The 26,980-nt window shown below is 35.7% G+C and overlaps 6 protein-coding genes and 1 non-coding gene across 7 annotated transcripts; 3 read left to right on the top strand and 4 right to left on the bottom strand.

Annotated features, from left to right (window-relative positions):
• Positions 1-897: 897 nt before the first annotated feature.
• Positions 898-10,037, bottom strand: LOC145237250 (elongin-A-like). Its single transcript, XM_080100053.1, has 16 exons — positions 9,777-10,037; positions 9,617-9,673; positions 9,066-9,290; positions 8,806-8,874; positions 6,744-7,095; positions 6,579-6,683; positions 6,253-6,362; positions 6,134-6,187; positions 5,679-5,856; positions 5,295-5,348; positions 5,131-5,225; positions 4,935-5,036; positions 4,091-4,172; positions 3,560-3,682; positions 3,015-3,131; positions 898-1,478 (listed from the first exon to the last, which is right to left on the bottom strand). Exons 1-16 carry the CDS (start codon positions 9,846-9,848, stop codon positions 1,411-1,413), a joined length of 1,863 nt encoding a protein of 620 aa, XP_079956179.1. The 5' UTR covers positions 9,849-10,037; the 3' UTR covers positions 898-1,410.
• A 420-nt stretch (positions 10,038-10,457) lies between these two features.
• On the top strand, positions 10,458-11,337 carry LOC145237255 (nucleoside diphosphate kinase B-like). Its single transcript, XM_080100056.1, has one exon. It carries the CDS (start codon positions 10,548-10,550, stop codon positions 11,058-11,060), a length of 513 nt encoding a protein of 170 aa, XP_079956182.1. The 5' UTR covers positions 10,458-10,547; the 3' UTR covers positions 11,061-11,337.
• Positions 11,338-12,104: 767 nt separating this feature from the next.
• Positions 12,105-18,920, bottom strand: LOC145237248 (PHD finger protein 10-like). The gene is made up of 12 exons (XM_080100048.1): positions 18,309-18,920; positions 17,859-17,989; positions 17,668-17,751; positions 17,394-17,530; positions 16,978-17,112; positions 16,312-16,421; positions 15,107-15,218; positions 14,561-14,642; positions 14,389-14,498; positions 13,812-13,914; positions 13,238-13,426; positions 12,105-12,673 (listed from the first exon to the last, which is right to left on the bottom strand). The coding sequence occupies exons 1-12, from the start codon at positions 18,905-18,907 to the stop codon at positions 12,210-12,212; spliced, it is 2,256 nt and encodes a 751-aa protein (XP_079956174.1). The 5' UTR covers positions 18,908-18,920; the 3' UTR covers positions 12,105-12,209.
• A 14-nt stretch (positions 18,921-18,934) lies between these two features.
• Positions 18,935-20,161, bottom strand: LOC145237254 (leucine-rich melanocyte differentiation-associated protein-like). Its single transcript, XM_080100055.1, has one exon. The coding sequence runs from the start codon at positions 20,103-20,105 to the stop codon at positions 19,428-19,430; it is 678 nt and encodes a 225-aa protein (XP_079956181.1). The 5' UTR covers positions 20,106-20,161; the 3' UTR covers positions 18,935-19,427.
• Positions 20,162-21,075: 914 nt separating this feature from the next.
• LOC145239511 (uncharacterized) lies at positions 21,076-24,026 on the top strand. The gene is made up of 6 exons (XM_080102838.1): positions 21,076-21,436; positions 21,809-22,019; positions 22,164-22,280; positions 22,344-22,496; positions 22,728-22,833; positions 23,074-24,026. The coding sequence occupies exons 1-6, from the start codon at positions 21,279-21,281 to the stop codon at positions 23,442-23,444; spliced, it is 1,116 nt and encodes a 371-aa protein (XP_079958964.1). The 5' UTR covers positions 21,076-21,278; the 3' UTR covers positions 23,445-24,026.
• On the top strand, positions 23,753-23,824 carry Trnad-guc (transfer RNA aspartic acid (anticodon GUC)). The gene has a single exon. It is a non-coding gene; the product is annotated as a tRNA-Asp (tRNA).
• A 1,550-nt stretch (positions 24,027-25,576) lies between the features above and the next one.
• Positions 25,577-26,906, bottom strand: LOC145239108 (uncharacterized). The gene is made up of 5 exons (XM_080102391.1): positions 26,830-26,906; positions 26,500-26,754; positions 26,312-26,356; positions 25,932-26,021; positions 25,577-25,865 (listed from the first exon to the last, which is right to left on the bottom strand). The coding sequence occupies exons 2-5, from the start codon at positions 26,529-26,531 to the stop codon at positions 25,577-25,579; spliced, it is 456 nt and encodes a 151-aa protein (XP_079958517.1). The 5' UTR covers positions 26,532-26,754; positions 26,830-26,906.
• Between the last annotated feature and the right edge of the window lie 74 nt (positions 26,907-26,980).

The following is a 26,980-nucleotide window of genomic DNA, read 5'->3' as shown; positions in this document are numbered from 1 at the left end:
TTTTTTAGAATATACTTAAAAAGCAGAGTTTACAACAAATGTAAAGACTTTAAGCCAACATATAAGGCATAATTACAAGCCTTAACTATAAAACAAGCTTCCGCTGTGAAAGTATAAGACCTTGTAATTATTGTTATTTTAGCATCTAAAATGCAAAACATAACAGTTTCCTGCAATCTAATGCAGTCTAATGTAATGGGTGAATGAATTGTAATTGTAACCATCAGCTTAACAGGAAGCAATTTCCACACACCTAAAGAAAATTGATGTTAAGTTTGAAATTTAGCAATATTTACCCAACATTGTCTGTGTATAGTGTTGCATGACTTTTACATATGTTTATAACAAGCATCAAAACTAACATATAATTTTAAAAAAAATGTTTGACGAATGTTTTTAACACAGTTAGGTATAAAGTTTCATTTCAATGCAAGACCTTAAATTTCAATTGTTTAAACTCACACATCTATATACAAATCACACAAGAAAATTTAATTTCTTTCATTTAAACAACTAATTTTGTCAGTTTAAAGTGAAAAGTTCAAGATCAGAAAATAATTTTGTTTTGATCTTGTGGCATATTAGGAAAAAAATGGTTTTCATTTAAAAAAAAAACTAAAAAACTTTTTGTCTAATTTGCTAAACTGTCATGAACCAAACTTGACTAAACAATCAAAAAAGACGTCAACAAAATAAATCCAATCAAAAAAAAATCCTTATTATGTTTTACATGTTTTAAATCCAATAATAAAATTCAATGTTTATTTCTTCTTCCTATTTCCAAACAACGAACATTTTCTTTCCCTGCTTCGTCTCAAGAAACATTTTACCTGGACGTTACTGCGCATGCGCAAGACAGGTGTAAAGGGGAATTCCCCAAACATCTTGAGACAAATATTCTTGTATCACCGTTTTATTCAATAAATTACAGAATATCAGACGAGAAATAGTAAAAGCAGCAATAAATAAAGTTATTTTTTAATATATACGAAGGTAAAAACACCCAGTTGTCCGCTTATGGGCGTCGGGCATATGTTTTATGGCGCTTGGCTATTGGTTTGTAAAGAAACAAATTATATTTTGACTTCAGTGAGTTGGGTCTAATGATACGAAACGCGTAACAGTGGCGATGAGATGTGTTAGAAAAAAATGTTTTAAGATATGGTAAAAGAAACTTTTAGTCAATAAAATTCAACAGCTTGCTGTTAGGAAGATTAATTGCTGTATTTGACCGAATTCACAAAAAACATTCTTGCATATCTTCACATTCCAGTTCTTTCTCACACCGAAAAGTTCAATTTCAAACAAATATAAGACACTTCGTAAACAAAAAATAAAAGCCCAGAAGAAACAAAACTTTCAATGGTCATCTCCGCTGCTCCCCCACTAAAATGCCACCGGTAGATGTCGCTATCTCCTCATCCGTAGTCTATGAATCGTCTTCATCGTTTTGGCCATCATAGGAGCAACTCGGGGAGCTGGAGAAGCACAAAATAACATTTTTTAAACTTTCTACCTAAAGTTGGAAGATTCTTTTGACAAACACTTGGGTAGCAAATGGCGCTTGATCCAAACAGATTTGTTTTGTTTTTTGCTAATTGTCTTAATTAGTATAATGCACAAACGGATTTTTATGCTTTTTATGTCCACTATACCTTAAACAGTCTGGGCATAACTACACGACGTGCCAACGCCGATTCAAACACATCTGTATAGTCTATAGCAGGGGTTCCCAAACTATGGTACGCGTACCACTAGTGGTACGCGAAGGTCTCCAAGGTGGTACGCGAGCAACTTATTAAGTTCACACAAAGCGATCTTTATTTCACACAAGTTTTAATTCACACAAATTACGTAGAGCGTGAAATTTCACACTATATTTCCTACTAAATTCTAATTCATTGGTGTATTGCCGCATTGAACTGTTAAGCAAGGTTTCTTTGTGACGAAATAGATTTATTATGACGTAATGAATCTGTTATTACGACGTAATAAGTCCTTAAAGTCAGTTTTTGTAATAAGCTACTAGTTGTGTTGACAGTAGCACTGTAGCGAGGGCGGTAAAAGTTTGACTAAGTTTTGTTTAATATTTACGAGCCTTTGGTTACTGAAGGCCAAAGTTACTAAGGTAAAGTTAGTTAGTAAAGTTTAGTAACATTTTTATTCATTAAATTCTAACATGATTGTAGGTGGTACGAGAACGCTGCATGAACCAAAAAAATGGTACGCGAGTAGATAAAGTTTGGGAACCACTGGTCTATAGCTACTAGGGATGGGTCGAGCCGAGCCAGAACCCGAGTACTCGGTACCGAGCATCGCTCGTTTTGATGCTCGGTGCTCGGCCGAGCAGTTGCACAAATTGACCCGAGCGTTAAATTTGCATATTCATACTAACATAAGAATATTTTTTGAAAGGGTACACAAGAACAAAAATGACAGTTTATTTAAATGCGTTATGATTGTAAAATAACGCGTACTTCTAGGGCCTGTACAGCTTTAATACACCACTGGTGACGTAAGCCACCTTGTAATGCCAAAACTTGCGTGGAATAGGGGATGTTTGTGACGTCACAATACACCCGAGCGTGTTCGGCTGAGGACCGAGCATTAACGTGAGATGTTCGGTGCTCGACCAAACAGAACATTTGCAGTTTCGGACCATCCCTAATAGCTACACTGTATAATTCTTAAGGTTTTACCATTGTGTTTGTTTGTTTGTTTCACTTCTCGACATTTTTGAAGGAAATTATAATCCACTAGCTTTGTTATATAATACACGGCCGTGGGCAAACTTTTTCGGGCCACTGGTTCAAACCAGGCACTATTTTGTGGATCTTACTTCCAAGCAATAATCAACATTTGGTGTAGAAATCATGACCTTGATATAGTGAGAGAAACTTAGTGAGAGCCGTTTCGCACAATCAGGTTTTCCCCTAAGTAACAAACTTCACACGGACCGGCACTGGGTCCCTACTCTGTGTGTGTTGAGCCCTGTTATTCTCACACGTACTCACGTTGCTTTTTACTCCATGATTTCGATGTTGTCTGCGCATCAACACTTGCTGCTGTTATCGATCCAACCGGAACCGACATACGTAATTCGGTCGTCTGCTGTTTCAGAGATGACGTACCTGTGACGTGGCATTGCGTCATTACGAGTTTCTCGTACAAAGTTTTAAAGGAACAGAACCCAAAGGTGACTTTGTTGCGGCAGAAAAACGAGGAAAACCCGTATGATGTTGTCCACAAGATAAAATACTTCGTTTGATTCCCAAACAGGGTTTGTGGTAAAACTTAGGAAACTATTTGCAATTTTTTCGATGAAAAACTTTCTTTCATATCCAACACAGGATGTTTGTTTTTTTACTGCAAACTAGGATTCTACGTAAGTTGAAACAAAAAATTAAACAGAAAAGCTTTTTTGCAAATTAAATTCGAACCTCAGTTTTCGTAAATCAGAAAAGTTTAAACTCGCTTGCCCGAAATCTGACTGTTCTTGGGTTTAACGCTTACAACGCCAACTAGAGCCTCCAACATACGATCATAACTTTGAACGAACCGTTACAGTCGCTGGCTTGATTCGTTCGTTTTCCAGCCGTCCCATATTTTAGCTGGGCTCGTTGTACATTACGAGGAGCTTTAGCCTGTCCGATTCCCACGTAAGCCAACTTCGTGCGTTTCTCTGCAAATAAAACATCGCTATGAAGTTTTACATAAATACCAGCTTCTTTTGGAGTTTCGTAAAACAAAAGTTCGACTTGAATAAGGACAAAAACTTTCTGAGAATGGTTAAAAAAGTGCAAAAATACAGCAAAGCTCGGTTAATCCGGATCTTCGCCTAATAGGGTCAAAACTTGAGGTACAAATGATTTGTAATTTGGTAAGGCTTGAACTAATCGACATCGGTTAATCCGGATCTTCGCCTAATCCGGACAATTTTTTGGTGCAAACTGGTCCGGATTAACCGAGGTTAACTGTACATCATTTTCACACAGAAAGTCGATGAAATTGCAGAAAAATACACAAAGTTGAGTCAAATGTGTCAGACCAGCAAGAAGATTAAAGTGTGGAAATAACAACACGTTCATACCGAGTGGCTTGGACTTGATAACTTTCGCTTGGATGGTTTGAGTGAGACGAGCCAATTTCTCTTCACGAGCATCATGAAGACGCTGTGGGAAAATATGTCATATGAAACCCGGAAGTATAACTCACGGTATTCTCGTGAGATGATAGCATATAATGATACAAATCATTAAATTGTGAGGGCTACTTGCAGGAATGGTCATAAACAACGTTTTATTTAGTTATCACGTTGTTAGGCAAACAAAATATTACGGATCACTCACTGCAACATCAGCTGTGCACGGTGTCTACGGAACAGTGGTTACAACCAATAATAAATAAATCACAAATGTAATGTGTAAGTTGCGTTTTAATCATCAGATTACCACAGGCCGTCAAACACCACAAACAGGGATGTTCGATTTACAAACCAAACTGGAGCTAACCCGAATTAATCTTGGCTTGTTCACTTTGTCCTAGGCAACATTTACAAGTAAAATTGATGTTTCGGATTTTAGTATTTCTGAAATATTGTAGACAGAAACACCCGGCAATGAAACTTGGCACTTTTCCTGATTAACACGACACAGAAAGCGGGTTTCCATAAAGCAAGTTTTACAGCTGATTCCTGCTTAGCTGGAACTTGGGAACTTATTTGCCAAAATAATTGTCTTTGTTTCAAACGCACGTTTTAGGGTTGTTGAGCATTAGGTCATATCCAGCAACTAGCTACTTAGGTAGGTAATTCATATTCTAAAATATAACGGACACAGAATGTGAAGGCCGTAATCAAGCCCGTTTGATCAAAGAAAGCACGACAGAACCCGTTCCAACTCTGATTCGGAACACAATTCAACCAGTTAACTTACCAAGTAAAGTTCCCTCCAGGATTCCATTTCATCTGGAACTTTTCCCCGAAAATCCTGTTGCGATAATTTCTTCCACAATTCGTCAGTATCGTCAAGTAAGTACTAAGGACAAATTTGAGACATGCATTAAAAATCAACAGCACTTACAATATCGTTCGCGAAAATTCAACAAAACAAGTTTTAACTTTCTGCTCACCACATTCACATCCTCCAAGTGGTAAAGTTGTTCTGCCGTGCAACGTTCCAATACTGGCTTTATGATGTCATAAGGCACCCCAATTACATCAAGTTCTGGAATACAAGGTAACAATGAAACACATGGACTATATATAAATATATGTATATGTGGATGTAACTCACTGTCAATGTTGTTCATCAGCACAGTCATGCATTGGTCGTAAAGTGACATCATTTCTAAACGAGGTAATGATGATGTTATCATAATTATAGTGAACAAAATTTGGGTGAAACAAAACTATTTTGTTGGAATTTAGCTCTTTAATAACACACAAGTATTTTTGTACTTTTCAGTCTGAATAATAAAAAAAAACTGCTCATAGCAGCGTGAAACAATATACAACAAGATCACGGAAACAAATACACAAATATTGATAACTTTGTTTCTAAACATACATTAGCTGTACATTAAATAGTTATTCACCAACAGGATCAGCCTTGTGAAGCCTTTTTACAGACTATAGATAATGGCACAATATCACTTATGATTTAAAATTCTAAAATTACTTGGTAAATATGAAGTTTTCTGCCCGGAGTAAATCTGCATCCTTCCCGAACTCCGCTGGCTGTGAAGTTCCGCTGCCACTTCATCAGTCATCCGCATCGAGTGTTGGTGGTTTGAAGAAGAGGAGGGGGTCGAGTAAGGGTCGGTGGGGTCAATTTGGGGCAGTGGCCGGTACACTGACTAAACAAAACGAATATTTTAAATACACATTTCTTACACAAATTCATATTGATTAGTTCAAAATGGGGTCTCCCAACCCATTAAGTCACCACACCACTGCATCTACACAATATGTTATGTGTAAAACATTGTTTTTACCCACAAACGTAATCTGATGTACCAGGCTTGAGTTGCCCACCCTATTTTACAAAATACCCAGATGTGTGTGACATAACCCAGTTTGAGAACCACCACCCTGACCAACTACTTATCACAAACTACAACTTGTTATTCATACCTGCACTTTCGGCAGATGTAGTTCCACTTTTTGTTTGCTCGGTGATAAGCTGTTCTGTAAAAGCAAAAGCAAGTTTTCTGTCAGTTTTCTATTTGCTTGTAATGTAAAAAGATTCAAACCTGCAACTGTGAAGTATTTGCAGATTTTTGTTGAGTTTTCTTTTTCTTTTTAATCTTTTTAGTTGTGTCCATCGCCATGAAATCCTCAAATGAAAAGTTTCCACTTGATTCTGCTCACAAAAAACAGTGTTTTTCAAGGAACCAATTTTTTTTTTAATTTAAAAAAACAGAATTATAAAAACAAAAAAATATATATTTTAGATAAATTAAAAATTGAACTAACAGACCACTGCTAACAATAAAGTAATGCTGAACTAATTAGCTTATTTTTGCCCAGCAAAAAGTGCAAGCATGTTTTGCCCAGCAAAAAGTGCAAGCAAGCGTACCTTTCTTAGTTTGTTTCTTTACTTTGTCAACAGACGCTGGTGCAGACTTCTTAACTTTATTTGATGGTGATTCCATCATGGCAGAGTCAGATTTACGTTTTGTAGCTGAACAAATATTGTATTACGACTTCACCACCCAACAAATGACCAACTCTTGAAACTCACCTTTTGATGACTTTATTGGAGGTGTAGCACTTGTTTCACTTTTCCTTTTATGATTTTTCTGTTTTTTAGATTGTTTTTCATACAGGTTTTCCCCATTGGTTAAAACTTGTTGTTTTGGGTGGGTTTTATTTGAGTATAAAGTTGTGGATGAAACCGAAGGTAAATATGAAGCAACTTGATCGTCGTTACTTGAATTATCTTCATCAGAATCACTGACATTTGGAAGAAAGTCGCTTTGATTTTTTGCTGGTTGATGACGTGAGACATCAGATTTGTTTTGTTCGTCACCTTTTTGTTTTTGTTTTTTCATCGTTTTTGTAATTTGTGGATATTCTGGTGAATATTCATCTGACTAAAAATTCAAACAATTTTGTTTAAAACTAGAAGGGTGGCTTAGCACATATTGCCCTTGCATATACGCTATAGCATATTTTGAAACATTAATAGATTTCCTACACTTATTTATATTGGGTCCTATATTAGCCATCGTCTTTTATAACCTTGGTTGTTTCTGCAAGCAAAAACTCATGGGTCCCCACACATGCAAAGTTGTAGATAATGCATTTCAATAGATAACAATGAGTAAGTAGGATAACTAATTGAGGTTCAACACACACAAACTTAAACGAAGGAAACCACAATGACTCAATCAATAGTACTGCAAAATTTCAGTCCAATCTGCCAACGTTTAAAATTTCAACCACTAGATGTGTTTTGAGCAACAACTGTTAATGTTTCTGACGTCAAAGGGCTGTTAACAACCCCCGAACTGCAATGACGCAATAACGATAATTGGCATACTTTACAAGCTGTCCAAGTTTTAGCCAATTCTGACATTGTTTATAAACTCACCCCTTTTAGGGGGCTAGTGGGGTAAATACTAGGGTAATCCGGACAAACAAAGTGGGATGCACATCTACATAACTATATCTACCATCTGTATAAGTTACAGCCACACCCATCAAGCATTTGATGGCAAAACGAGTCAGACAAACTTCGGGGAAAAAAACATTTTAGGGGGCTAGCAGGGTAAATACTGGGGTTATCAACAAAAACAAAGTGGGATGCACATCTACATAACTACATCTACCATCTGTGTAAATTTCAGCTGAATCCATAAAACATTTGATAGAAAAACGAGTCGGACAAACTTCGGGGGAAAATACCCATTTTAAGGGGCTAGCGGGGTGAATACTGGGGTTATCAACAAAAACAAAGTGGGATGCACATCTACATAGCTACATCTACCATCTGTATAAGTTTCAGCCAAATCCATCAAGCATTTAATGGCAAAACGAGTCAGACAAACTTCGGGAAAAAAAAACATTTTAGGGGGCTAGCGGGGTAAATACTGGGGTTATCAAACAAAAATAAAGTGGGATGCACATCTACATCTACCGTCTGTGTAAATTTCAGCTGAATCCATCAAACATTTGATAGAAAAACGAGTCGGACAAACTTCGGGGGAAAATACCCATTTTAGGGGGCTAGCGGATTAAATACTGGGGTTATCAACAAAAACAAAGTGGGATGCACATCTACATAACTACATCTACCATCTGTGTAAATTTCAGCCAAATCCATCAAACATTTGATGGAAAAACGAGTCGGACAAACTTCGGGGGAAAAATACCCATTTTAGGGGGCTAGTGGGGTAAATACCGGGGTTATGAACAAAAACAAAGTGGGATGCACATCTACATAACTACATCTACCATCTGTGTAAATTTCATCCAAATCCATCAAGGATTTGATGGAAAAACGAGTCGAACAAACTTTGGGGAGAAGAAAAATGAAAGAAAAAAAAAGAAAAAAAAAAATAAACATTTTGAGTAAAATCAATATAATTAAAATGAGCACACCAAATATATGGAACATTGTAAAAATACTTGAAGCTTTGGAGACTTAACACAAGCAATATTTTTTAATCTCTTTAAACTAATGCAATTCTACTGTTTCCGAAACTTTATTCTAAACTGCAGGAAAAATAAGAAGCATTTTTTTGCTTTCAGACCATAAAAGCAATTTGGATGTTTTATCTCCACAAAAGTAAAATCTTTACCTTGTCCATTTTCCAGTTTTGAGTCGGATCATATTCTTCACTTTCACTTGAATATTTTAACTTCTTTTTCTAAAAAAGGAAAATTTGGTAGGTTATTCACAAAACCAAGACAGACATGTAAAAATCATCAAGCCAATACATGATAAGCGGCAGACAGTTACTCTCACCACTAGCTGCGCTGATGAGACTTTATAGGTTGAAACAGCATGCACTGTCTACAGCCTACATAGACACAAAAATATAAATATTTTTCACAATACCTTTTCCTTTTGTTTCTTCATCTCCCAATTCCCCGAAGGGTCATATTCATCGTTATTTGCATTCTGCAGACTTGACGTCGAACTTTGGTATTTATTTGGAGAGTTGTGTTTGCTCGAAGGTTTATTTGACAGAAGTTGTTTCCACGACGACACAAGTTCCTTCGCAAAACCTCCAACTTCATCATGTTTTCTCAAATTGTTCACAACTTTCCCAATTCCTGTCTCCTGAATTTTTTACATGTTCATGAATTTTTGATCTCAACAGCAATGTTGTAATCAGATGTAACTTTAATTAATAAATCCAACAAAAATTCAATTGCTTTTTAAAAGTGCATCAAATACCACAAAATTTTGTAAATTTTATTACTAACTTACAGTACAAAATATCGGGAAAAATTAACAACTTTATATTGTAAAGATATCATATATATGTTAATTCATACAGAGCAAAACTGGGCTAACAAAATACAAATCCTTTTAATTGCATATTTAATTCCATAATATTTTACTTGTAGCTTACAGCAAAAAATCTGGGCAATTTTCAGACAAACCTGCAAAATGTCGATTGTCATTTCAACTTCACTGAGCTTTTGTAAAGCACGAACAATCTGAAACAAAACACACAACCTAGTACTGATGAAATTCAAGATGTTTTAACTGTCACAGTTTTTTTTTAAATGCACTAAATCAGCCAGTAATAAATCAAAATACCTTTTTTGTTTCAGTTTGGGGGTCCAATCTCGTTTTGTATCGTAACACAGTTTGAAGACCATTTTCGTTCATTATGTTTACTGTCAAATCTAAACAACTGCTCAACTGTACACCTTGTTACGTAGTTATGGTTGTAATTGCAAAGTCAAAATCAAACTTCAGCTCAGTCTTTCACTGAACAGCTGAACTTAAACCAAATTGTTTACGTCCGAAACGACGCATTTCTTTTGCATTACCACATTAATGTTTACCTGTACCAGTAATTTTTTTGCCTTATTTGAACACTTATTATTGTTATACAAATGTTTTATTCATAAGAATAAAGGATAATTTAAATTGTTTAATCTGGAAACAAACTTAGAATCACGATCTGCTTTCAAGGTTTTTTTACTACATCCAAGCGTAAAAATTAATGAGAAGCTATATTATGGTTTTCGCACTAATTCCAGAAGTTTTTCTTTCGTCATAATGGTGTTTCCCCGACTTATTTATCTTTTCTCGCTGAACAAAAATAAAATGGAAACGGGTAAATTTGTATATATTCCAGCATCGAAAAATAAACTTTTACAATTTTATCATTGTGCATTTAAATATAATTTTAAAAAAGGTTTTCTTTTTTTTCAAAAAAAGGATTGTGTAGGTGAGGATATTTTCATTTCCTTTGCTTTTTTCTCAAGGTGAACTCTTTTCACTTTTCCTACAGCTGTCCACGTGGAAAATTTTCACTTCAGACTTGAACGTTGGTTTTCGGAGCTAACTTCGTGTCCATTAATGATCGTCACCTTACTTTCATTTTTTTCTCGCGTTTGGCAAAGTGAACCGGTTGTCGAAAAAATGGAACGTACATTTATCGCAGTTAAGCCTGATGGCGTGCAAAGAGGTCTGGTGGGAAAAATTATCCAGCGATTCGAAGAAAAAGGATTCAAACTTGTCGCGTTGAAACAAACCATTGCAACTGAAGATCACCTAAAACTTCACTACGCTGATCTTTCCAAGAAGCCATTTTTCCCCGGTCTGGTGAAATATATGGCGTCTGGCCCAGTAGTAGCGATGGTATGGGAAGGTGAAAATGTGGTTGCAACGGGACGAAAGATGCTCGGTGAAACCAATCCTAAAGATTCTCTTCCTGGAACAATCCGTGGAGATTATTGCATCCAGGTTGGTCGCAACATCTGCCATGGATCAGACGCAGTGGAATCTGCTCAAAAAGAAATCGCGCTGTGGTTCAAACCGTGCGAACTTAACGAGTGGACCTCATGCAGCCAAAACTGGGTTTATGAATAAACTTTTCAATACAATCAGCATAGTTTTTTAGTTAATGTTACAATATTTAGGAAATCCTGTTTTGCTGTCAAACAATCATTGTTGCATGTTATGTTTTCATTTCAATATTACTCAGTTTGGTAAAATATTGTGAAGTCTGTTCCATTGTTTTGTTTAAATAACAAAGACGAAAACAAATTCAAAGTTCCTGTCGTGTAAAAGTGCCATATATGTTGTATTTATCTTAAAAGTACTGAAATATACAATGCGCAATAAAATACGCTTGTTATGTTATAAATTTCCTATAAATTCACCAGAATCTTTTCAGGCAGACAACCATAATGTTGGTTAGGAGTTTTTGTAAGTTAACAACTTTAAATCTGAGCTTGTGCAAAAGATTATTAAGTACAACCGCATGTTTGAAGCACGAATCTTACAAAATGGAAGAAAAAACCTACAAAAAACATGAAGTGATGCCAAGAGAGAGCCATGATGGTTTTAAAGTTGTATTTCGATGCCAACCTGTCAATTGGGTTCGTGTGTTTTCGCGGATAAAATTATATCAGACAGGTTTTTTTGTCACTTGCACACCAATTGCTTATGCACTGAGTTTTGCCGGACAACTAAATACACCCACTGCTCACAGTTTTGCAATCGCTGGAGGCATTGTAACAGGTTTGATGATGTACTTTTCATATGTCACAAGGAGACTTATAGGACTTGTCTTTTACAATGAAGAGAAGAAATTAGTCAAAATTGCTTATTTGTCATTTTGGGGCAAACGCAAAGATCTAACTGTTCCAGTGAGCAGTATTCCATTGTTAGATGATCCAACTCAAAATTATCTTAAACGTCTGGTCAAGCTTCAGTTGGTCAATTCATCCACTTTCTTTTTTATTTCCTTTCGATACGGAACTATTTGGAATCAAGCTTTATTTGAGAAACTTTTTAGTAAACCTGCTTTGGACCGACTGAAAAGAAAAGATTGACACAACATATATGCTTTTCAATGTGCACCTATTTTTGTTCAATAAAGCATCTATTTTGAACCGTTTTTTCTAAGTATTTTGGTAAATGCAGGTTTTATTTGGCAGTTGGGAAAACTGAACAAAGTCAAATTTTGTCTACGAGTTTGGAAAAGTTTAACATTCCTCATAAGGTTTGCAAATTTCATTCAGAAGTAACACTTTGAACTGAAGAATCGGTTTCTGGCAATGCTGGCTTTGTGTCGGCAACTGGAGTGTCACTAGTTAATGTAACATTATTTTCTGGTGTTTGGAAAACATGATCTTGCTCTACATCTGCATGTTGGGCATTGTCATCAATATTGGCTAACAAACTGTTCCCTTCCTCATCCACAGGTGGAGTATCAGTGTTTGGGATCTCATCTCTTGTGTTGGAGTCCTCATCTATTTTTCCCTGCTGTGATGACTCCAAGCTGTCGATGGACATGACAGAGTCATCCATGTCCACTTCAACCGTTGTTTTCGGTTCTCCTCTTCTCCCTCCTCTTCCCCTCCTTCTCCCTCCTCTTCCACGAGTGCTCTTGATCCCCAACATCTGCTTCAGCTGCTTCCTTCTTCTTCTGAGGAAGTCGGGATCGGCATGAGTGCATCTGGAGCAAGCCCAAACACCTGCAAAATAAAACAGAGTTAGAAAATCACAGAGTGCAAATAATAACTAGATGTTAGACTTCCATGCAAATTGATTCTGCCTCATTTGGGAAATGTCAGCTGCTACTAACATGTAATAATGAGTTGTAAATTTTACTGCAACAAATCAACTAAGAACAATGACTAGCCTTGTGTGTTTTTTGTGGTTTTAATCAGTCACGCACATATGTTTTGGTTGAGTTGAGTTTGCAAAGGCAACACACATCTGCTAAAATATTCACCACTCCAAAATATCTGCACAATGCGGAGACGTTAAAAAGCACAACAGAGTAGAGTGTTATTTGGTGGTGGTACTAAATACCAAATGATACCGCATGGTCTACCACATGTATCACACGACTACGAAAATATAAGTTTGCAGACTTTTGAAAGCGTTAACAGTTAGAGCTATTCGGGTTGGGCGCTGAGGGTTTGTAATTAACAACATGCAGCATTGTTATTTAGCCTTTGTTGAAAACATGAACACTACATCAAATTTTCTACAATAAAATATACTAAACATCGGCACAGCAGCAGATGTTTTACCTGATGGAATAGCTCGTAGACTGACACAGAAAGTGTGGTAACCTCTGTCACATCGATCACAAAACATCATGAGATCTTCACGATGTGGCATGCTACATATCGTGCATGTCTTGCACTCCATACATTGCCAGTTGTACGTCAGAATTACAGATACCAAGTCTGAAGACATCTCCAAACATGTCGGGTGGCCTATCCGCAAAAGCATTCGTAAAGCTGACTGGTAATTTTAAAATTGCAACACACTGTAATAATCCACAAAAGCCTTTATAAACACAACTGATAATTTACAAACTATGCAACACATTGAAATAATGGTCAGACTTTTATTGACAATATGTTTGATATTTCTGGTTATGATTTCCAGTTCACCAAAGGTTATAATAAACCGGGAGTAATTTAATATTACACATTTAATAATATGTTAATTTGTGAAGATGACTAATTTTGATGACTAAAATACAAAAAAGTGTGCAATACATGTAAATAATGGTCAGACTTTTATTGACAAAATCTTTGTATTGCTGGTTACCAGAGGCAGTTTGACAAACCAGAAGTTATTTGATATTTCACCCACCGTGATTGTCACATTGTGAACATTTTATTAGATCTTCCGGCTCATCCTTTTTATTGCACGTCTCATCTTTCCCACAAATACCACAAATGGGATTAAACGGACCCTGAAATTAAACGAAGGAAAAGAGGTTTACAATAACAAATGCATAAACTTAAACACATGTGAGCATTAGCTAAAATTTAAAACACAGCTTGTGGGTTTTCTGCTATGCCAGCTTTAGCATGCAAAGCCTGTTTTCCATCTAACAGCACTTACTACTGTCACAATACAGACATACATTGGTGCAGAGACAATTTCATGCTATTAACCAGGACCAGGTCTTCTCAAATTTTTATTATTTACCGATTCTTTAAACATAACTGCCAAAGAACTTATATGGAATACATTATGCAGGCGTTTCAACAACCACTGTTGTCAATATCAGTGCAGGTTTACCTAAATTACTGCATAAAGAATACTGGTGACAACCGTGATTGTTAAAACATCTGTACTATAATGTATTCTATATACACAAGTTCTTTGGCAGTTATGTTTATGATTAAATTTCTCTTCCAAGTATGTGTATAGTGTTCCTTACCGATTCTTCATTCTCACTCTCATCATTTTCGCCTCCCTCCTCTTGATTTGTTTCTTTTTGGTTTGTTTCCATCGGTTGAATGTCTCCAGCGATCGACGATCGTGCAGAAACTGTTGAACAACTCAAATTACAAACTGTAATCATGACATATGAAGCCAATTCCAAACTTTACCCGATCGATCCTTGGGTTTTGCAGAAGAAATTGATCGAATGCTGTGAGGGACCGATGACAAAGTAGTCACAGAATCTGGTTCCTGGTAAAACACATTTTATGTCACCGTATAAAAAAACGCAAAACCTGATCACTACATCAGGCTACTGGCCAAAGTTTGAATTATTTACTAAAAATTTGCAAAATCTTTAATTTAGTAGTTCCAGACTGGGGGTTTGGACAATGAGCTCAATGAGAGAGTTCCAGAGAAACCATGTAAGGAATTTTACCACTAGGGTTGAAACCATCAACAGAAGAATATTTTTCTGTCCCACATCCTGATATTTCTTGTTGTTAACCAGATAACAAGGGAATAATGCTGCATAAGCATTTTATACAACTATAGAAACCTTACAGTTAATGTGCAGGGATGGATGTAGCAAACAACTAAAAAAAGCCATATATATATCAGAAGAAATTTTAGGGAGTATTAATCGAAATCAACTTTGTCTGAATTTTTTCTACATTACAGAAACATAAAACATTTCTATTTTATTGCGAACAAACCGAGTCTACTTCAGATCCTGAACTTTCGATGTCGTTGATTGGTTCATTAGGATGAGGGGGTCCATACAGTGCAGTTGTCATTGGCATAAACATCATATCATTTCGCGTATAACTGAACATAAAAAAATCATTACTTAGGAGTAAATTGTTTTCACCACATTAAAGAAAGTATGGATGCTTTTTTTATTTTCATCCTATAATCCAGGGGTTCCCAACCGGTGGTACGCGTACCACTAGTGGTACGCGAAGGGTTTTCAGGTGGTACGCGAGTAGCTTCTGTTTTGTTCACAAAAACCTCAATTTGCAACTTTATATTTTGTTTGTCTGGTTTTGTTTACAAAAAAACAGTCCCCAGGCCTATTGTCATTGTTACGTAACTATTCCTGTTGTTTCGTATCATTACGATCTTCAAAATACAGGTCATGTCAATTCTCAACAAAAAGCATAGTTGCTACTTGCTATGAAAAGCCGAACAACGCTGTGGCACAGTGGGCGTTAATTATGTCAAATGATTGCTCTTGATAGATATATCTACTGTTTTGGTGCTTAAGATAGCGTTGAATGAAATATGATTCAAACAAATTAGTTGTTCTGCAAGAAGTGGTACCATAGAGCAGGGGTCCGCAAATAGTGGGTCGCGAGACCTTCCAGTCTGGGTCGCGAAATATTTTATTTACCATGAATATAATATGAATATAAGCGTCTCATCTACAGTATTAATGAACTTCGGCTTTTTCCGACCTTTTGATTAATTTTTACATTGTTACGTATGACTACGTAACTGTTACATACAGTCTATGTAAGAATGCAACAAGATAAGCGCACCTGTGCAAGGATGCGGTTCTTATTTGTTAGAATAAATACGTTCGTTTACCTACTGTTTTATGTGAAAATATCAACTAACAATAGCATAATACTAGTCTTAACATTGATATTTAGTTGTTTAGTATTTTCCACAAACTTACATGCTAACAAAATGCTTGGGTCGCGAGAATTTAGAGCAAATTTTTTAGGGTCGCGTCAAAAAGTATTTGCGGACCCCTGCCATGGAGCACTGTAGAGCACATTAGTGCTCTATGGTGGTACGCGTGGCAGTGCAGAGCGTCCAGGTGGTACGGGGTCATAAAAAGGTTGGGAACCCCTGCTATAATCGAATTCCCAAATTTGAAATTTTCAAAGTCTTATACTTTTATAATCTTATTTACGTTTTGTAATATTCCTGAAACTGCCCAGGGATCAACGCACATGGATACAAACTCGGTCTCGTCAATTCAGGGTCAAGTTTGCGAACTTTGTTTCTCGGGTATTGAAGAACCTGAATGGAATTAAACTGAAGTAAAAATCAAATAATCAAAATTTCAATTGTTTTTGCACATTTTGTTTTAGAGTTTTTTTTTAGTTTATTTCACAATTGGTCTGATTAAATCACTGCACATTTTGTAACATGACATTGTAAAGAAGTGTAACTTTTACAAAAGTAGTGACAATTTAGCAATACAGTTGTTTGCAGATGCTTTCTTGGAAAATAATGTGTTTGTAAACTCAAGAATGATGGTGTAGTCGACACTCGACACCAATGTTTAAAGCTAGAAAAGCTGTTTTCTGAAAACTCATGAAAAACTGTCAATAACACAATGCAAAATATAGTCTCTTTTAAGACTTTAAATCCGCATATGTTTTAAGATGTTTTGAGCATGAGTATCTTTAAGAGCTAAGACAAAATTTATATAAACAACAAAGCAGCAACACACAAAATATTTGGTTAAATAACATTTTGTCCAGCAATGTATAACTTCAAACTAAACAAAAATTAATTATTTCCTTCATTACTTAATGGTCAGTTGTTACCTACACTTTACAATTCCACCTACATTAGTTTGCATGTCGTAATAAGCAGCAAATTCATCCCTTCGCTGTCTGTTGAGACTCGCGTTGTACGCAGCAGCTTGTTTCATTGCTTTCTTCAAATATCCCGGCATCTGCGACTTTTCAACTTGAACGCTTGACTACAAACAAACAACACATTGAAAGACATCCCAAACAACAACTGATTTTGACTTTCTGTTTAACCTTTTATCCTCCTTTAGTAAAAAAATCATTGGTATCATATACACATATTAGAAGCCACTTAAAACCCATCAGACAATAACGCGTCAGAAAATTTAACCACAGAGCATGTTTAAAGAAAACACAACTTTGCAAATCATTCTATTTGGGGGTTTGCATTACTTGAAAAGTTAGATTCATCCCAAAGTTTAAAAAAATAGTGTTCTTGGCCAACAATTACCGACGCATATTCCTTGTATTTGTTTTGCAGCTTTTGTTTTTCTCGCTCCTGCATCACCAACTGATACTCGTTGTATTTTTCTGGATATTCTTTTGCCATCATGTCACAAACATCAGAACTCTTCAGCGCAGTAAGTCCTGAAAACATCATTGCAAAATAATACAAAAAAACCATAGTGGATAAACAAACAACAAGTTTTTATTTTCATTTTTGATGATTATGTTTCGTTCTTTTATTAAGCAATGACTGTGTAATAGTAATAATATCAACTTACCCAAGGTGACTTGGACTTCGCTTATAAAATGTCCAGCTAACAAGTGGTTCACCTCAGCAGGGTCAAGTTTGCGACGCTGAATTTCTGAATTTCAAAAACAAAAAATTAAATCCAGTCGAAAAGTTCATTAGCTCATTCTATGAACATCTGTTATTTGCTGCTTTCTGTTACATCTTTTAGTCAAAACTCACCTGGATATTTTCTTTTGAATGAAGTGATGCTTAAGAAAGTGCTGACTTGTTCTTGTAGCATATAGTAATCACCCGAGCTGTCGGCTGGCCACTGATATTCAACCAGGTTCTCAGCAACAATCGAAGAAAATCTGAAAATAGAAATAACCCATGCATTAGTTACATGAAGATTAAAAACCTTATGGACACAATGGCCCTAAAAAAATCACTTCTTAAAACTACAGAAATGTATACCAGTGCACAGTACATTTATGATTTGTTTATGTCTTTTAAACAAACATAGTAGTAGTGATATAGCAATTATTTTTCTATTGGCCAGTGATGATCCAAGTTTATGACAGGAAAAAGCATTAAGTTCCCCAGAAGATGCCTAATTTTGGTTGGGTATAACAATTCCTGAGATTGAACTGCATAAAAACCACTAAATTTAGTTTTGAAAGTAGCTCTTACATATTTTGCTGTAGACATATGGGATCAATCACTCTTCCAGTGTGGCTTACTCCAGCAGGTTTCGATTTAACTTCAACTGTTACAGGCTTCACAACAACTTCTTTTTCTTTTGTTTCTTTTTCATCAACAACAACTAAGCAAATTTGGTTCACAACAGAGTCCAGCAAGTTTACCACTTCTTCATCAACTATCTCAAATTTGACTTGCTCCGCAGTTGGAGCGGTGGCCAGATCTTCTGCAGGTAAAACATTATCAGTAACATTAGGTTGTTCCTTTGGAGTTTCTCCAACTTGGACAAGGGGAGGAGATTGACTGTTGTCATGGTAACATTGTGGGTAGGGATGTTGGTCTTTACTATTTAAGAATGTCATATTATCAATTTGCTGCAAAGTTTCACCCAGAACAGGATTTAACTGTTCAGCATCATCACGATTCCTCTGAAGACTTTGACCAATCAGCCGAGAATCATCTTTATTGTTTTCAGTTTTGTTGGAATCTTCGCAACATTGTGTTTCAGTGGTGATTTGTTTCGTGTTTATTGCAGCATCAGAAGTCAGGTCCTCTGGCAAATTTACCGACTGTTCAGTGGTCGGTTCCATTAAAACCTCCTTTATTCAGCTTTAATCTGTAAAATACCACATAAACACAATCATTAAATCAATTGTAACAAACCCAAAAACATTGCTGTTTTACACAATGCGCTATTTTTTATTAGAATGTAACACAGTAAAAGACCAATGTGAGAATACCGCATGAAACATCTATAGACCACAGGTTAATTTGAACTTTAATTTATAAACGACATGTTTGCATAAAAAAGAAATTGTACAAATTTTACCCATAAATATACTTCGTTAATTGCACAAACTTTAGGCAACAGTATATAAACCACATATTGCAAATGACAAGGCACAAGTACATTATAATACAGCATATCGATCAATTACATTTTTTCACAGTTAATTTGCATATACATGTATGTTACAAATGCATTAACATCTTAATCTCACAGCTAATTTGCATTTACTCTGTTTGCATAAACAAGATATTGCACAAATCTTCACTTCGTAAATATAATTTGTTCAAGAACAGGAAAAATTCAAAACATACAATACACAATTACAAATCATTGTTTCTGATAAACCTATTGCCCTCAGAGTTTTTGCCGACATAAGTATAGCGCAAACGACCGAGCAAAACTTTTCTGTTTGATGAGTTAGAATCACTAGCATATGTAGGGTCTGTGTCATGGCCTTCAGTTGCAGGTGTATCACCAGTTTTAACTTGGTGAACACAAATTCTGTAGCCCACAGCCCTTTCAATGTCTGTAACATTTTTGAAATCCAAAAACTTTAGGGTTGGGATTTTGTATGCAACAATGCATCGGTATTGGTGATACAGTTCCTTTGTACATTTCGGGTTAAGAACATCGCTGGGACATGCTTCATTGCCCAGCAAACTCACATAGGTAAGCCTTGGAAAAGCTGCAAGCAACTTTTCAAGAAACTCCTCCAACTCTGAAATATGGTTGTTGTTCAGAGTAAGAGTTTTTAAAGGTAGAAGCGTGGGAAATTCAGTGCTGTCATCAATTTGGTTGTTGTCGAGATTAAGTTCCTCCAAGTTTTTAAACATTTCCAGGCCTGAAAGATTTCGTATTTTGTTGTGACTCAGATTAAGATGCTCAATCTCCGTAGCATGTCGCTCCAGAAATGTGGGCACTGTATCGGCCTCATTGTCCGTGTAGGAATAATTTTTAACGGGGTCTGAAAAATTTGCGAGTTCAGTTTTTGAAGCCATTAATGTGTAAAGGTCCAAAGATGTTAATTTTCTGTAGAAATGACAAAAATCATTGTTTAAAACACAATCACAGCTACTAGGAGTTCTAACACAAAAAACAGATCAGTTTCAGATATAGAAAACAAAAAAACACAAGTTATACATTTGATATCATGAACGCTGAGACCTGAGACATATGGTTCACCTAAAATGGTCGGGTAAGTAACTTCCTGATGCTGATTAGCACTAAACATTCATTGTGTTGTTAACTACTATAAGGAAAACAGGTTTTTGTATGTAATACGTAACGTTTTATTTGTTTGTAACTTTTTATTTGTTTGTAACTTTTTAAACATAAACTACTACCCTGCTTGTAATAAGGACATATTAATCTATAAATGCATGGACCTTTCCGACGCTTCCAACATACACAATGCGTTTAATGTAGCAAAATTATTCCAAGTCGTATAATATGTCTAAACTCTAAACTCTGCGTATTAACCCAAAACTTTGTAAGGCTCCCGTTTAACCTTTCCCAAGTAGTAAAGTACCTTTCCCAAAACCCAAGCAAGGAAAAATAATTTGAGTTCAATACAAATATTTACATCGTAATTCAGAACACAAGTTTCCATGTTTACTTTTTCCAGTTTGTTGGTTTTTATCCAAAAACACTAACTTGTGACATGTCACGTGATTACAATCTGCCGCCAACTGTTGGACGCTGAAGGGTACGTCAAAGTGTTTTGTTACTTTTACGTAAACGGCTTTAATACATAAAATTTAAATTCGCAATCATTCTAATTTTATTTTATTTTTCGAAATCTTGCACTAAACGTAAGTAATTTTAAATATAGTCCTGTGAAATAAATATGTAATACAATTTTTTAGCATTAGTGTGGTAAACATGTAAACTTAACAGCTTGAATTAGTGAAATGTGGTGAAAACATCAACAAAACGTCGAATTCGAAGGACGCTTGTGTCGCGTGTGTTTTGTTTGTTCAACTCAACTGTAGACTGGCTGAGCGACCCGGGTTTGGTTACTAGCGTACGGCTGATTTGTGTGTTTCACATAATGCGACGTAGTGAACTGCAATTGCTAAACTTTTATAAGAGCGGTAGTAAGAGTAATTATTTTTTTAGATCAGAACTTTGACTGAATATTTAATAAGTTATTTATATTTAATAAGTTTGCAATGAGTGGTTCATATTTGGATGCAGCATCTCCAGTTATTTCATCTGGAAAGTACCAGAGTGATTTATTCAACAGTGATTCTGATGAAACCTTTTCATCGGGTTCGTTACTTTCTGAAGAAGGTGGAACAAAACATAGTAGAAAAAACGATGATCTTCTGTAAGTAATTGCAAAAAACAAAAGTGTGTGCTTAAACATAACCACAGCATTTCTGTAACTTTATCAGATAACCACAGCATTTGTTTTAGCACATGTTTTTAATAGTCTTATTGGTTTTCAATTACTTTATTTAAATTTAATACTAATTGTCCTTTGTTAAAACTGTATGTAAACAAGATAAATTATATTTGTTATACCAAAAACATAAGTATATTGCTACAGCATTTGTGTATGTTGATTTGTAACCCCAAGCATTTGAATAAGCGCATGTTTTTAATAGTTCTAGTTGCTTTAAATCTTTTTAATTTTAGCCTAATACCAACTGTTCTGTATTCAAACTGCTTATAAACAACATAATTGAACTTTGTTTAGGATTCTTCCACCGAGGTTGTCATCAACTTGCAATAAGCAACATCCTTTACTTGATAACTCATATTCATTCAGTGATGAATTTTCACACACAAAGTCAATGCAAAAAAATCCAAACACAACAGATGATATTTTGTCCGACCACGAAATCAGTGTGTGGGAAAAATGGTTGATCAACAAGTTGGAGTTGGAACGGGAAAAAAGCAAAATTAGAGTAAGATAAGATGAAGTTGTTTTTGAACAATATTGGAAAATTAAAATATATACATATAGGTTAAACTACAAAAACCTAAATAATTTCCTGGGTAAATGGAACCAAATAAAATCAGATTTATTAAACTCTAATTTTATTCAACAGAAAAAAGAAATTAGGGAAAAAATTGCGGCAGAAAGGGAAGAAAAAAAGAAAAAAGAAGAGAGATTGCAAACTGCAAAAGAAAAACACCAACAATGGGTGGAAGAAAAAATGTTAAAAGTAAGGTTTTTTTACAATATTAGTTGTGTTAAATTTACTAATGTGCTTTCGATGTTTTTGCAGCTAAAAATACAAAAAATCGCAGAAAAGAGACAAGAAAGAATAAAGCAAGAACTTGAAAACACAAAGAAACAGCAAATTGAAAAAGAAGCACAACAAAAATATGACGAGTGGAAACGAAAGCAGGATCAAATTGATAAAGAAAATGAACAAAAGGTACTAGAAAAATATTGCTTAGTTGTGAAAAAAGTGAAAAAATGATAATTAGGTGTGAAATAAAAAATAAATAAAACACACAACATCAAGCATAACTTACATGTCATTGCCTTTTTTATGAAATGTTCACTGAATTTAATCATAAACATGACTGCCAAAGAACTGGTGCATATAAAATACATCATGCAGATGTTCACTGAATTATTATACCAGCATAAATATATATTGTAGAAACAGAAGCAATTGGAAAAACAAAAACGAGAAAAAGAAGAAAAGAAAAAGGCAAATGAAGAGCATTACCAAAATTGGCTGGAAAATAACAAGGGGAGAATTAATGGTAGGATTTGTTACTTTGTATCATCTCTGTGTAATGTTAAATCATAATGTAATTGTTAACAGAACAGCAACTCAAATATAAATATTTTGCATTTATTATTATCATTTTAAATCATACAGTATACTATAACTATATACCAAGTTTATAGATCTCTTCTGGCAATTGTATTTTTATACAGACGTTTCGACGTCCTGTACAGATCGCCTTCATCAGGGTAAATGAACAATACATTTCTTACAGCTTTACAGAAGAAGATTTCAAATCCCCAACCAACATATGTTAACCCCAAACCATGGGTGATGTGCAACCCCAGTGATGCCCCACGGAATCAATACAACCCCCAAATATCCCAAACCAATGTGAGACAACAAACTCGGCAGAAAGTTCATCGACCCGAAACTCATTCCCCGATGAGACTTGGATTGTCCCAGTCCAGAATTCAAACTCACAACAATTTCGGGCAAACACAAACTCCTTTAAGATTTGCTGGGATTAGACCTAAAACTGAATGTGGAAGAAATACCCCCAAGGTTATTCCCCCAGCGCCCCTAAAGGGGTCACAAAAATGTGCAGATTCAAAAAGTAAAAAGAAAGATAGACACTGGATCTGAATGGCCGTTTGTGAAATTTTAAAACATACAAATATGCAAAGATGAAATTAAAGTTTTTTTAACGTCTTAACAGTAGTCTATATTTATTGAGGGGATTTTTCGTTTGTTGCTAAAAAAAAACCGCTTGGTTTTATGTTAAAAATAAAACATTGTGTAACAAAAATGCATTTTTTTATCGGAAAGCCCATAAATGAGTTGGCGAAGAAATATAGGCAGTAGGCACCATTCGCAGGAACAGAAAAATAACAGTAGTGTTGTGAGGATTCTAACGCACTTCATAATGTCAATTCGGAATGTTTTATTTCCCGTCCTCGTTAGTATAGTGGTAAGTATCCCCGCCTGTCACGCGGGAGACCGGGGTTCGATTCCCCGACGGGGAGCACTTTTTTGCCAAGTCAAGATTTAAGACAAGAACATTGAAACAGTGTTTTTGATGCATAACCAATGACTTGTTTAAAATTTGTCACAAATGCATCTGGCGGCATAATTCGACTCAACACCTCCTAATTCATTTGTATAGCGCTACAATCCAAAAGTGTAAGTTTTTCGGGTTACGCGTAAATAAAAATAACATCAAGTCTCTTTCAACATGTATTTTATTCCAACCCAGTTTTTTACCATGTCAACAATGGCAGAATCAACCACAAATACGTTTGTCTGGAAATAATCTTTTGACCAGCTCGTTGGTAGCTGAATCATTTGGCAGAACAACAAAAAACTTTATACAAAAGGTTCTGCGGGTTGATCTTGGTTTGAAAGCCATTGCACCGCGTCAAGGTGTCAACCCACGCAATGGGTTTCGTCTAAGGCAGTAGAGAAACCCTCGTTCGGTGCAGAACTACAACCGAAACGAGGAAAACAGACTGGCACACGAAAAGCGCTGGCAGCCGATGGGATCTAAAAATAAAAATTTTAAATTTCATTTTAAAGAAATTATACCATAAACAAAACTATTGTATGATACTTACATTCGTAAACAAAACGTTTGCTTGTTTCCATTCATAACTGAACCTCCACTAGATTACTGACGATGGCGGTTCAGCGGGTAAATTACGAATTCTCAAAATTATTCCAATTCTCCAAATTTTATTTGTGTCGTAAAATGGTTCCCAATTAGGATTTTTTTGGTTTATTCTGACAACTGATGACGTATACAGGGGTATTTACGTCACACCCTTCTATGACGTCACACATACTAGACGGGAATTTCGAATATTGTTCTACGCATTTTAACTTTATTACGCGGAACATTGTTTAAAATCCGCAAACATGACATGGAGGACCGGTGCACTAGATCCTCCATATTACGGTTTGCGGCAAAATAAAAATACGAGGAATGTAAAGAAAAAAGAGGAAGTGAAATAAATGAGAAATAAAAGTGAGAACCACACAACAAACAATGTACCGAGAATTTCACGAAATTACTCAGAAAATTATTTTTTTATCCAGAACCGAGCGTTTTTGATCCTTTCGCTTTTAAGTGCGGACTTGTTGGTGTCTTTGTTGTTAACACTTCGGCCATTATTTACAGGTGGAAGGCGAAAAATTTATAATTGTTTACTACGGGCCAGTTTAAATAAACAAAACAAATTTAATTTTAAAAAAGGACCCAATTAGTCATGGGCTATTTTAATTTCTCAGGGCTATTTTTTGCTAAATTCTTATAACGGCGGTTTAAATTAAACTGTTTTAAAACTTAATTAAACCGTTTTTGTCAGCGCTGTCGAGGTTTCGCAAATTCAACCAATGAACCGCCGTCTTCTCCAATCTTTCACTAATCTGACTCAACTAACTAACTTGAAACCTGCGGAAGCCGGAAAAAATTAAAGGTTATGGGGTTAGGATTAAAATTAAAATTTAAAGATAATACAATAGCTAATATGGTGGTGGCGAATCCTTTAACATTTAGACGTTTCAACAAGTCTAAAAATTCGAAAAGGTCAGAGTTAGGGTTGGAAAGTTTTCACAATGTCAAAACATTGAAAAAGCTACAGTTGTAAAAATATAAAAGGCAAGTCTGTCGTGCATTTTGACCGTCCAATCACAGGTCAGCTATCGATTACGTGAAAAGTTTATTTTTAAAAAAACTGCCAAGTTCACCCAGGGTTAAATTGTTATTCTATCAACAATATTTATAAATATACACGAACAAGAAACAGCGTAAACAACAAAACAACGAATCCCGCAAAGAACGAATAATGACCGAATACCGAACGAAAAATACCGACAAGATATTTCGTTTTCCCGGTAAGAAATGCTGAGGAAAAATCGTGGTCATGTTGGTTAGGTTTGTTACAACTGACAACCCTGGGTGAATCACACGACAGACTCGTAACACAAAAACTTATCGGTTTCAAGTTGATGGAAATGTTCATGGAAGAGATGCATTGTGGGGTAGAGGTTGCAGTGATGGTGAATTCCCTAAAATTTTAAAATATTTCTTAAATTTCTCTTTTTAGGCCGAAACTATTTTCCACCACAAATCACCTTTTCTGTTTCTTGTCATTATGGGATCGCTGCCCGAATCCAATAGTTGCAGAATTCACATCTTCGACTGTGTCAGAAGTATCTGTGAAGCTGAATGTAAGAAAATGCTGAATGCAAAGTTGTGCTTAAAGCACAGTTGTCAATTGGGCGGGATTTTCGAGTCGGGTTCGGGCTAAAGTTTCAACAAAACGGAATTAATTTAGACTGAAACTACATTTGACCTCAGTTCCGCATTTTCAATAACTTTCGGTGCTTGACTTTTGACTTTGTTAAGAAAAAAACAGGTTCGGGTTTTGGGTTTGTACGTTCTGGTTTAGACTCATTTCAAGCCCGCTTGCAACTCTGGTTTAAAGGAACACTGTTTCACAAACAAATATTACCAGGAATTCCTCTGGATTTTCCTCCGTTGTCGTTTCTCCGTCTTTCTAAAACAACACACACCACCAAATAACTAGTGTAGGAACATAAATAAATCCCATTACAAAACAACGCATTTATTTTCCCACATGTGCGTGCGAATGCATCAAAACAAAATATACTTAACATTTTGAAAAATTTTCTCACTCACTTTTTCCACGTCGCGTCAGATTCAATTCCCATTGTCCTGTGTTCGTTAAATCCTCTTTATTTCTGTTCCTCGCTTCTCGTCCAATCACCGTCTCTCACACTTCGGATCGCAACCTTTCATCTTTCTGCAAAACAAGTTAAACAACCACACCATCACACAACCTTACGTTAACTTGTCCCAGTGACGTCATTCGGTGTCCACATGCATGATGTCATCAATCCACGTCGTTTCCGTTTTTCAATTCGTCACCTTGACCTGGTTGGTTAAGTATTTATTTCAGCAACATTTACAACTACCCAAGAAGCCCAATTATTTTCCCTCTAAAAACACCTTTTCTGTTTCTTGTCACTGAGGGATCGCTGCTCGAATCCAATAGTTGCAGAATTCACATCTTCTACTGTTTCAGCAGTATCTACAAAGTAGAACGTAATAAAATGCTGAGTGGTAAAGCAAAGTTGTAAGTTGGGCGGGATTTTTCCGC

The sequence above is a fragment of the Phallusia mammillata genome, chromosome 7, assembly GCF_965637545.1.
Source record: "Phallusia mammillata chromosome 7, kaPhaMamm4.hap1.1, whole genome shotgun sequence".
Taxonomy (NCBI): Eukaryota; Metazoa; Chordata; class Ascidiacea; order Phlebobranchia; family Ascidiidae; genus Phallusia; species Phallusia mammillata.
The sequence above is the reverse complement of the archived record's forward strand: the minus strand, read 5'-3'. Positions and strand labels throughout refer to the sequence as shown.